Below are 12,500 nucleotides of genomic sequence, written 5' to 3' on the forward strand. Positions count from 1 at the left end.
CAACATATGTCCACTCTTCTTCTGACCAATACTTCCACCACTTCTCCTGATCTCTCTGTCATTGTCCCTACATTCCATGTCCCAAACCTCAGAAACCGATCTCCACTTCGGGCTGTACCCTGCCCATATGTAGTTGTAATTGTCATGGTTCTCTTTTTGAGGCAATGTTTTTATGGCCGGATGCCCTTCCTGACGCCTTCCTATGGCCGGATGCCCTTCCTGACGCAGTGGAACACAACGGAAAAAAAAGCTGAAAAAATTACTAAATCTTAGCTTATTCCACACAGATATCCTAAAATTGCCCGGACAATATTGTTGGCACCTATTAGAAGTTGATAGAAATAATTAGATTTCAAGCAGGGGATTCTCCTTTACTTTGGAAATGAACTCACATGTGGTGAGTTGCAGGTGCCTGCAATATAAAAACCACTCATTCAACCAGTTTGAATAGAGAAAAGGAGTCATTCTGCTGTTTTGTGTCACTGTGTGTACCACAATGACCATGGAGAAAAGGAAAAAAACCAGATAATTGCCTGAGGAGGTCAGACACAAGATTGTTCTGGATATTATTCCTTCAATTGGACAATCTCAAGCATGGACAATCTCAAGGCTACAAGTCCATATCCAGAGACCTTGATGTTGCTGTGCTTACCGTACGCAATGCTATCAGGAAGTTTAAGGCCCATGGCACTGTAACCAACCTCCTGGACGTGGCCGCAGGAGAAAACTTGATAGAAGATTGCAGCGAAGGATTGTTCGAATGGTCTAGAAAGCATCTCAATCAATTGCCAAACAGATTCAAGCTGACCTTCAGACACAAGGTACAACAGTTTCAACTCACACCATCCGTCGCCAACTCAATGAAAGGGGGTTCTATGATTCTATGGAGACCCAGGAGGACCCCACTGCTGAGAGAGAGACATAAGAAAGCCCGACTGGAGTTTACCAAAACACACCTGAACAAGCCAAAATCCTTCTGGGAGAATGTCCTGTGGACAGATAAGACCAAATTAGAGCTTTTTGGTAAAGCACATAATCTCTGTTTACAGAAAACAAAATGAAGCCTTCAAAGAAAAGAACACCTTCCCTACAGTCAAACATGGAGGAGGTTCAGTGATGTTTTGGGGTTGCTGTGCTGCCTCGGGCACTGGGTGCATTGAATGTGTGCATGGCATCGGAAATCAGGAGATTACCAAGGCATTTTGGAGCGCAATGTTCAACCCAGTGTCAGAAAGCTGGGTCTCCGTCGAAGGTCATGGGTCTTGCAGCAGGACAATGACCCCAAACACACTTCAAAAAGCACCCAGGAATGGTTCAAGACAAAACGCTGGACTGTTCTGAAGTGGCCAGCAATGAGTCGAGATCTAAATCCCATTTAACACTTGTGGGGAGATCTGAAATCAGCAGTTGGGAGAAGGCACCCTTCAAATCTGGGAGAACTGGAGCAGGTTGCACAAGAAGAGTGGGTCAAATTGCCAGTAGAGAGGTGGAGGAAGCTCATTCATGGCTATAGGAAGTGCTTGACTGCAGTTATTTTGTCCAAAGGCTGTGTGTGCTACCAAATATTACGTCTTGGGTGTCAATAATTTTGTCAGTCATTTCTTTTTATTTTCTGATTTAAAAGGATATATTAAGTTCTGAATCAAAAACAAAGGTTCTGTAATATAAAGAGTGAAATAAAGAATTGTGGAGACCAAATACTTTTGTCAATTTCAACTTATTTTTCGAGAAAATTATGAGTTATTTGAAAAAAGTGCAAGGGTGCCAATATTTTTGGCCACGACTGTAATACACTGTATATAATATACATTTGTTTCGTACAACGTCGGTAATGTATTCCGAGAAAATGTGACATTATGGGAAACAAATTTTCTCTTGTAAATGAATGTAAATAACATTTTAAATGAAAAATGCGAGAATTTTTTTCAGCGATTCTCCCCCATTGAGGGATGGGACCAAAAACTGCATATAGCACGATATCAAAAAATTGCGGATGAGTCATGCCAAAACCAGGTGGGTGGGTTGGGTAGGTTACAAGAACAAGCCGATGACATTTTGGATATCCGGATCCATAACCGGCCCATCAGTGTGATGCAAAACGTAAAGTGTTCAGCCCAGCGGAGGTATGCACTCGACTGAGTGCCGTCCTAGTTTGTTTGTGGCTTTGACTTCTTTGCACACTGAAGCGCTGGACGAATTGAGTTGAAAACTGCTGGTTGTATTCAGAATGTGCATGAGAGGGTTTCCAGCAGTAGAAAAAAATAATAATCTAGGGGTTCAGGATGGGGGAAGGACCCCCCCCCCCCATCCATAAATGGAAATGTACTGTAAATGTGTATCATATATGGCCACTCCCATGAGGAGGGTGTAGTACAAGTTATCCTAGCGCATGCCAATTTGTGAAGTATATATATTTTTAATGAAAGCCACATAGATCATAGAAGTGGGGGGGGGGGGGGGGGGGGGGGAGTATCCTGTCCAAAAGGATGGGTTCTTCACCAGTAGAAAAAGCTTATCCTTTTTCAGCACAAAATTCAAGCGATTGCACTTTTTGCAAAATGGCTAAAAGGATGGCATGCCAGATGGTGGATCCTGATAGCATGTAAAAATAAAAGAGCATTTTGTCCTTTTTGGACAGTTTTCATAGTTAAACTGCTGTTGTGTTTGTACTTGATGTCGTTTTCGGATCACATTTCTCATTTGGCTTCATATTGCAAAGCTTCCTCAAAGTGCCTGTGATGGCAATTGATGCAGCATTTTGCCTTTAAGCTTAACAGGATGTCCACGACTTGTTCTTTCATATATATATATATATATATATATATATATATATATATATATATATATATATATATATATATATCCGGCATGCTTTGGGGACTTGCATTCCTGTGAGCCTGTGAAGTCCGCAGGGCCTGCCTCAAATAAATGGGCCGATGACTGCTTGGCAGAGGCACCAAAGCGATTGCCTTTCTCTCGGCATTATGCAGCTCAGCCATTCCGGCACTGCAAAGGCTTTCGCTCGTTATCGCTTTCATTTTGTTCTTGCTGCCCCGAACGTTCTTTGGCCGGCTCACGTCGTTAACATTCAATTGTGTGATTGAGCCGAGCACTGTTTCGCGACATTCTCCTCCGTGGCATTCGAGGTAGTCTCTCCTCCATTGCATGGTTGCTCTCCTTTACCACAGCGTAATAAGCAACCTGTTACTGGATGAACATCAGCCATGAAAGGCTGATGTTTTGCTGTTTAAAAATAATAATAATAATAATTTTGAATGTTACTCGATGTAATGCTGTTGTTGTGATTGCCATTGTTGCTCCTGCTTGGATTTTTGATGAAGCTTTTTGGAGACTTTTCGGCCAAAGGTAAGTCAAACATCTCAGCAGGTTTGTGATTAGTGCAATGCAGAGGTGGATGAAGAGGAGACTCACGCGGGATGAAAGAAGCTTGTGGAGGATGTCCGTATGGAGGATAAAAGGAACTTGCCATTAAACTCTTTCGTACGGACGTTTTGTTCTAATCCGACATGTACATACACTCGCGACAAACCTGGCCAGGCTTGACGTTCATCGTTCTGAGGGTGCCGGACTGATGGTCGACGTTTCACTGATTGGACTGTGAATAACATTGCATAGAAAGGCACAATCAGCTCATGAGGCCCTTTTTACGGTTCACTCGGTTTACGCTGTTAATTAACTAAAAGCATCTTTTTGTCTTTTGACTAATTGGCTTTTAATTTACGGAACATAAATGCTTGAGAATATTTTTTATTCTTTATAGAAATATGTTTTTAAAATCACCTTTAGCGTTCTGTGGATTGTTATCGGCATATAATGAAGCTGCTATATGACTTAACATACAGCAGCTTCAAGATATCTCAAAAAGTTGTGGACGGATTCAGACGAAATTTAGCGGAGAGGTCGTGTATGTCACAAGGACGAAATGATTAGATTTTGGTGAAGATTCGGATTCGGCCAGTAGAATTTAAAAAGTGATTCTTCACCATTGAGTGATAGGGCTAAAACCGACATATAGCAGGATATCTCAAAAAAATATGGACGGATTTCGCCGAAACTTGGTGGAGAGGTTGGGTGTGGGACAAGGACGATTCGATTCGATTTTGGTGAAGATCTGAATATGGATTTGGATACGCTAATTATTTAATTTTTAAGTGATTCTTCACCATTGAGAGATCGGGCGAAAAGTGATATAGAACATGATATTTTAAAAAGTTATGGACAAGTTATGTACAGTCACGTGAAAAAGTAAGTACACCCCATGTAAACTTTTGACTTTTTCAACATATTTCAACATACAGCTATTTGATCTTCATTTCAACAATATTGATAGATAAAGGTGATGTAATATAGCAAATATCATGAAACATTTACATTTTGTAGTCAATTGTATAATTTAAATAAACATAAATGGAAATTTTGCATGTGGAAAAAGTAAGTACACCCCTACATTTATCACTTCTTCAAATACCTAAAATTAGAATCAGGTACACCAGCTCATGTGCAAATGATTAGAACATCGTTAGAGAGGATCTTGGAGGAACCTGTCTTATTTAAACCTCAGACATTTGGTTTGGTTTGCTCTTTGTTGTTGAAATGTGCGGCGTCATGATGCCTAGATCAAAATAGCTCTCCGAGGCCTTCAGCAAGAAGGTTAAAGATGCCTACGAGTCTGGGGAGGGATTTAAAAAGATCTCCAAACAATTTGAAATCAATCATTCAACTGTCCGGAAGATCATCTACAAGTGGAGAAGATTCCAAACAACAGCCAACTTGTTCAGGGCAGGCCGCCCCAGCAAGTTCAGCCCGAGAACAGACCGCAAGATGCTGAAAGAAGTCTCCAAGAACCCCAAAATGTCATCACGGGACCTACAGGTAGCTCTTGCCACTGTTGATGTCAAAGTGCACGAGTCTACCATTAGAAAGAGGCTGCACAAATTTCATCTACATGGGAGGTGTGCCAGGAGGAAACTTTGCTGTCCAGAAAGAACATCAGGGCAAGACTAAAGTTTGCCAATGAACACCTAGGCAAAGACCAGCACTTCTGGAACAATGTGCTCTGGACAGAAGAGTCAAAGGTAGAGCTATTTGGCCACAGTACCAGAAGACATGTTTTGCGAAAACCAAAGACATCATTTGACCACAAGAACCTGATACCAGCTGTAAAGCATGGTGGTGGAATTATTATGGTTTTAGGCAGCTTTGTGCATCAGGGCCTGGGCAGCTCACCATCGTAGAATCCACTATGAATTCTTCGTTGTACCAGAGGGTGCTTGAGGATAATGTGAGGCCGTCTGTCGGAGTGTTGAAGCTCAACCGAAGGTGGACCTTGCAACATGACAATGACCCGAAACATACCAATAAATCCATCAAGGAATAGCTGAAAAGAAAGAAATGGAGGGTTCTGGAATGGCCAAGTCAAAGCCCGGATCTAAATCCCATCGAGATGTTGGGGGATTTGAAACGAGCTGTGCATGCAAGAAACCCCTCAAACCTCGCACAGCTGAAAGAATTCTGCATGGAGGAGTGAGCAAAAATTTCTCCCAGTTGATGTCAGAGACTGATAGACAGTTATAAGAAATGCCTACTTGAGGTTGTTTCTGCCAAAGGGGGCAATACCACCTATTAGAACCAAAGGGGGCAATACCACCTATTAGACTGTATCTATCTTTCGGTGTCTGTACCTATAGCGTATCTTTTTGGAAAATTTTCGGTGCTAATTTTTCGTACATGTATACACAATCGTCGGTTAATGCGTATCGAGTATTCTGCGGCCTAGTACTCGTAGGCTTTGGCTACCGTACCGTCTCCGACCTTGTGGTTTTGTTTTTCTCTCAGCGATTCGTCGAATGTGCTGAAATTATTTTCGTTCTCTGTTTCGTCCCAGTCGTTCACCCCATACCTCCTTGTTTAATATCTCTATTCACAAAAAAAAAAAAAAAACCCAAAAAAATATTTCCTTCCCAGGTCTTATTCGTTTATTTGTTGTTCTTTTTGTTCGTTCGTTCTTCGTTTGCGATCACGTGGTTAGAAATGTGTAATCTCTCCCCTGAACAACTATTTTCTCTCATATATTATAACACCCTTTTCTTCTTTTCCTACAAAAGGATGCTTTCGTCTTGCTCACCAAATCTATTCATTCCAAAAAATATATATTATACCATCTCTTACAGTTCCTCCTTTCCACATTCCCTAAACTATCCAGAACTCCACCCCTCCTCCAGTGTCCTCAAACGTATTTTTGACTCGAAGGTCTCAAACTCATTTTGCAAAAAATGTTCGTTTCCCATGAATCGTACACTTTTCAAAATCCAATCTCACCCCACCCCTCCAAATCCTCCCCATCACCCATCCCTTTCAAATCTCCCCCCTTGCCCCTTCCCTCCCCTCCCTCCTAAACTCCCCCCACACCCCTCCCCTCCGAGACTCTCCCTCGCTCCTCCCCTCCTAGACTCCCCTCTCACCCCTCCTCCTCAAAGCATCCTCCCTGCTTCTTCCCCCTTCCAACTTTCACCTTCATCTCCCCCAACCTTCTGCCTCGCTCTTCCCCCTCCTCAAATAACACCTCACTGTGCCTCACCCAATCTCCATCAAACCTTTTGTCCGCCCCATTCTTCCCTTTCTCCAAGCTATTCTGAAATCTCTGAAATCTCTGACACACCTTCAACAGCTCTCCCTACCTCTTCCTCCTCTTCCACATCTTACCCTACCCCTCCCCCCCCCTGTTCTGGACCCGATGCTCCCCCTTCCTCTTCATTAACGGTATGGACCTCAAACATCCGGGGCCTTTGCTCAAACTTGACTGACCTCTCCATACAGGTTGCTTCTGACAAACCAGATGTTGCTTAACAGAAACTTTCTTCCTTCATGATGTCTCTGATGCCTTGGTATCTCTCCCAGGTTACTCCCTCCTCCGGTATGATAGACCTGAGCCTCGTCCTGGAGGTGGGGTTGCTATCTTTATATAAAACTCTCTTCCTCACTCGCCCTCCACTGCCCTCTCTCCACCTCACCCCCAGGAATACCTTTGGCTACAGCTTCCCCTTCGCTCCCACCTTTTGTTCATATATGTGTTGTACCGTCCACCAAACAGCGATGACTCCATCTACATCTCACTGTCTGATAATATGGACCAACTTCTATCTACCCATCCCAACTCTCTCTTCCTCATATGTGGTGATTTCAATTGTCACCATGCCAGTTGGCTGGGTGTGGGTACCTCTCTCACCAGCCGTGGCTCTTCAGCAAAGGACTTCTGCGACTCACTGGGACTGACACAATCTGTCAATTTCCCGACCCGGATCTCAGTCAACGGAGCATCTTCTCTTCTGGATTTGGTTATGACAAACTTCCCTGAAAATGTCTGCTGCTCTTCTTCTGCTCCAATCGGCTCATCTGATCATGTGCTTGTCAAAGTGGACATCTCTCTGACCATTCTCAGAGAGCCTCCTCAGCGTCGACGAGTCTGGCATTTCACTCAGGCCAACTGGCACGGTCTTCAAGCAGCCATCAATCATCTGGACTGGTCTCCCATCTCTACCGCCTCTGACATCAACTCATCCTGGGAATTCTTTCAAAGTAAATTGCTCTCTCTCATGCACAGATTTATCCCATCTCGTCTTCAGTTGTCATACCCTTCCTCCCGTCCATGGTACACGGAATCTTGTGGTGAGGCTGCTGCCCTGAAACAACTTGCTTTCGTCTCCTGGAAAGCAAATCCAACGGAAGGAAATCTCATTTCCTTTCACAAAGCCCGAAACAAGTGTGTGTCCACCCTCAGGAGAGCCAGGAAACAATATCCCACCGTTCTCAAGACCGAACTCTCTTATCTGTCTCCCTCTTCCAAATCCTGGTGGCGTCTGGTCAAATCTGTTTCTGGTGTTTGTTCCCCCTCCATCCCCTCCCTCACCTCAAACGGCTTAACGGCCGACTCCGCACGTGAAAAAGCTGAATGCCTCAACTCTGTGTTTGCCTCTAAATCTTGTGTCCCAAACCCATCCCTCTCTGTACCCACCGTACCCAGTCGTACCCAGCTGCTCCTGGACTCTGTTTCCTTTCCTCCTGACAAGGTGGAAAAGTTTCTGTCAACCCTCGACTCTGATTCTGCAACTGGACCTGACGGCTTCAGCCCACGGGTCCTAAAATCCTGTTCTTCCGCTCTTTCACTCCCTCTCTCTGTTCTCTTCACCCTCTCTTTTGCTCAAGGTCATCTGCCATCTGCTTGGAAATCAGCCAACATCACCGCTTTGCACAAAAAAGGTGCAAAAACAGATCCCAGCAACTACAGACCAATCAGCCTTCTCCCAATTATCAGCAAAGTCATGGAATCCATCATTGCTTCAGATATGAAATCTTTCCTGTTCTCCAATGGCTTGATCTCTGATCATCAATTTGGTTTCAGACCTGCTCACTCTACTCTGGACATGCTGCTTCTGCTTTCTCAACAATGGATGGAGGTCCTCAACGCCAAACAGGAAATTAGAGCTGTCTCCCTTGACATTTCACGTGCCTTCGATACGGTCTGGCACCCTGCTCTGCTCACCAAACTCTCCTCCTTTGGTATCCATGGAAATCTCCACGCATGGCTGGCGGACTTCCTCTCTGGTCGTAGTCAACGTGTGGCCCTGAATGGGTTTCTCTCATCTCCTCTTCTTGTTCAGGCTGGAGTTCCCCAAGGTAGTGTTCTGGGCCCTGTGCTTTTTCTGGTCTTCATCAATGATCTCTCTGACTCTCTTGAAAATCCTCTCTATCTCTTTGCTGACGACTCTACTCTCTGTTGCTCCATTCCTCATCCCTCAGATCGGCAGTCTGCAGCCTCCTCACTCTCTGCAGACCTGGACAAAATCACAGACTGGGCAAACAAATGGAACATGTCTTTCAATCCTGATAAATCTCACACTCTTACGATGTCTCTCCGAAAAGACCGACTGGAAAACCCTCCCATCCACTTTCTGAATAATCCTCTCCAAGAAGTTCTGTCACTCAAGCTTTTGGGTCTCACTATTTGCCATGATCTTTCCTGGGAAAACCACATTTCAAATCTGGCCTCCAAAGCCAGTCGCCGACTGGGCATCCTCCGTCGTGCGAAGTCCTTCCTTGGCACACCTGAGCTCCTCACCACATACAAGGCTTTCATCCGCAGCTCTATGGAATACTGCTCTCCCCTCTGGTCTGGTGCTCCTGCCTCACACCTAGCCCGTCTTCACGCCGTTGAAACCAAAGCGTTCAGAATCATTGGAATCTCCCGCGATGAAGCTAACTCCAAGGGCCTTTCACTCACTCACCGCAGGCAGGTTGGTGGTCTTTCCGTCTTCTACCGACTCCTCTCTGGCCTTGCCCCCCCAGCCCTCTCTGGGCTCTGTCCCCCAAATATTCCTACAGGTCGCACAAGATCTGCCTGCAACCCTCTTATGGTTAAACTGCCAAAATCAAGACTTTCTGCTCACCTTCACTCCTTCATTCCTCTTTTCTCCCGCCTCTGGAACAAACTCCCTCACTCTCTTCAATCCCACTGCACCCTCCAGGTCTTTAAAACAGCTGTTCACCACCATCTCTTATCCTCCCCCATCCAAAACCTTGATCTTTTCTACCCCCGCTAATTTCGGTCCCCTTGTGTTTTATACCTCTCCCCCCCCCCCGCCCTCCCCCTCCCACGCCTCCTGCCCCCAAGCCCTCTCCCTCCCACACTTCTCCCTGCTCTCAAATGTTGTGGTTGTGTGCTTCCCCTTCTCTCCCCATCTTGTCTTCCGCTCCCTCTTTTTGTGTGTTTTGTTTGTCTGGTTGATTTGTTTGTGAAATAAATGTTAGCTCTTTCACGAGCCTCAATTCACTATTTAAAAAAAAAAGAAAAAAAAAAGGTGTGCTTACTTTTTCCACATGCGAAATTTGCATTTGTTTATTTAAATTATACAATGGACTACAAAATGTAAATGTTTCATGATATTTGTTATATTATATCACCTTTATCTACCAATATTGTTGAAATGAAGATCAAATAGCTGTATGTTGAAATATGTTGAAAAAGTCAAAACTTTACGTGGGGTGTACTTACTTTTTCACGTGACTGTATAAACTAGGTGGATGAGTTGGTTAGGTGACAAGAACAAGCCGATTCGCTTTTGGGTCAGATCTGAATCCAGATCCGGCCTATCAGTGGGATACAAAACATAAACTGTTCAGCTTGGTGTCGGTATGCGCGCTACCAGAGTGCCGTTCTAGTTCTATTTTTGTTTGTGTTGACACACCTGTAGAATTATTTATTATTTTCCACTTTATTTGGACTGAAGTCTTTGTATAGATTCCCATTTGTATAACTTTTAGCTCTTATACTAGCCTCGATGAGCTCTTATACAAGCCTCTATACAAAATACAACACAATGTTTGTTGTTTATGTACGTGACTTGTATCGATAATACTAATATGTAAGTGACTACTGATTCATGACATATGCTGCAAGGCACAGCATAATGAAAGTGAGCATTATGCAACTTAAAGCACCGATAAATCATGCGGAGCACCAAACTTGCAAAATCCGCCACCACCCCCCCCCCCCCCCCCAAGAAAAAAAAATTCCATTGATACAGCAAATTGTCCATTTCATCAAGATTAAAATTGACAATCTTGATCAAATCTCAGGTCAATAGGAAGAAAAGTTACGATTTTTCAGATGAAAAATTATGATTTTGGAAGGTTGACCTTGAGTTGACCTTTGACCTTTTGACCTCACAAATAGTTAGTTTCCCTATTTAGTGACTCAATGTGCAAATGCTGTTCAATTTTCAAGTCAATCGGATGAAAATTGAGGATTTTTGAAACTTGGCCTATGTTGACCTTTTGGCCTATGTTAACCTCAAAAATACTTGGTGGTTGAATTCAGTGAGCAGATATGCAAGTCCTCTTTAAATTTCAAGTCAATTGGATGAAAATTGAGGATTTTAGAAATTTGGCCCATGTTGACCTTTTGGCCTATGTTGACCTCAAATCGGATGAAAATTGAGGATTTTAGAAATTCAGCAAAGTTGGTGACCTTTGGCCTATGTTGACCTTTTGACCCCCAAAACAATAGGCTTCTTGGTTTTGACCAACTCTGCCGTTTGGTGAAGTTTTATGAAGATCGGTTGAAAATTGTGACCTGTAGGCCGGTGACAAACAAACAGACAAACAGATGAAAAATCGGTCAGAGACCGTTGACTTGCCGGAATATACTTTTTTATTGGCCATTTTGGACAAATCTGGCGGCTGAACCACGTGGTAGATGACGTCATCATTGTTTGCTTTCTAAACTAATTTATTCCGAGATTATGCTCAAGAAATTTCATCTTGATCGGATGAAGTTTTGTACTCGTCGAATTATGACGTCATCATTAACATATTTTATTCCCCACAGAGAGTTATTTACAATGAGCCATGTCTCAATTTTTTCTATTCAGCACTTTTGGAGATAAAGAGGTGCAACCTTTTTCCGTTTTTCCAAGATGGCAGTTGAACCACGTGACCGATGACGTCATCATTTTTTTTTCTCCACCAGTTTATGCCGACTTGGCGCTCAAGAAATTGCATGTCGATCGGATGAAGTTTTGTACTTGTCGAATTATGATGTCATAATGGAGGCACCTATGACATCATCATTAACATATTTTATTCCCCACAGAGTTATTTACAATGAGCCATGTCTCAATTTTTTCTATTCAGCACTTTTGGAGATAAAGAGGTGCAAAGTTTTTCCAAGATGGCGGCCGAACCACGTGACCGATGACGTCATCGTTATTTTTTTCCTCCACCAGTTTATGCCGTCATGGTGCTCAAGAAATTGCATCTTGATTGGATGAAGTTTTGTACTTGTCGAATTATCAAATTATGACGTCGTAATGGAGGCCTTGGGCCGGGAGAGTTAAAAATTGGGCACAGTCTATTCCAGGGCAAGACAAATATGTGTATAAAGTTTGGCGATTCTATGTGCAACGGTGTAGACGTAGTGCTTTGCACAGTCAGACACACAGACAGACACACAGACACACAGACAGACAGACAGACAGACAGCTAAACAGACAGACAAACCAACCGATCAATATACTTGCCAGAATCTTTTCCGGCAAGTAACAAACAGACAGACAGACAGAACCACAAACGCAACCGACCAATATACTTGAAAAATCTTCGATTTTGCAAGTAATAAGGTACAACCTTGAAGCTCGTGGAAGAACCAGATGACAAAGGACGGAGGGTGGGTGTGAGAGGAGAGATCACACTACCAGTGGGAACAGGCTTAGACAGGATGAAGTAACAAACCATATTTGACAGAAAGTGCTTGCAGGTACAGAAAATGCTGGAGGTTGTGGAAATGGGGGGAGAGACAGGGTGGCGAGAGGGGTGAGGGAAGGGGGGTTGCACAGCAACAGGCATAGAAAACTTAAGTTATTGGCTTTTGGATAATATAGCATGGTGGAGTTCATGAAGACAACTTTTGCTAATCTGGACATGAC

At 43.6% G+C, this 12,500-nt stretch overlaps 2 protein-coding genes across 3 annotated transcripts in view; one reads left to right on the plus strand and one right to left on the minus strand.

The window, feature by feature from the left end:
• Nucleotides 1-3,167, minus strand: part of LOC144893688 (uncharacterized) — a 10,840-nt gene extending 7,673 nt beyond the window's left edge. The window contains exon 1 of the mRNA XM_078785048.1: nucleotides 2,920-3,167. Coding sequence (XP_078641174.1) covers nucleotides 2,920-3,167 — 248 coding nt within the window. The remainder of the gene's footprint in view (nucleotides 1-2,919) is intronic.
• LOC137435522 (E3 ubiquitin-protein ligase pellino homolog 2) overlaps nucleotides 1-12,500 on the plus strand; it is a 336,475-nt gene that overhangs the window by 285,534 nt on the left and 38,441 nt on the right. The gene's annotated exons all lie outside the window — the stretch shown is intronic.

This window comes from Myxine glutinosa, chromosome 9, assembly GCF_964187855.1.
Source record: "Myxine glutinosa chromosome 9, kmMyxGlut1.1, whole genome shotgun sequence".
Classification (NCBI taxonomy): domain Eukaryota; kingdom Metazoa; phylum Chordata; class Myxini; order Myxiniformes; family Myxinidae; genus Myxine; species Myxine glutinosa.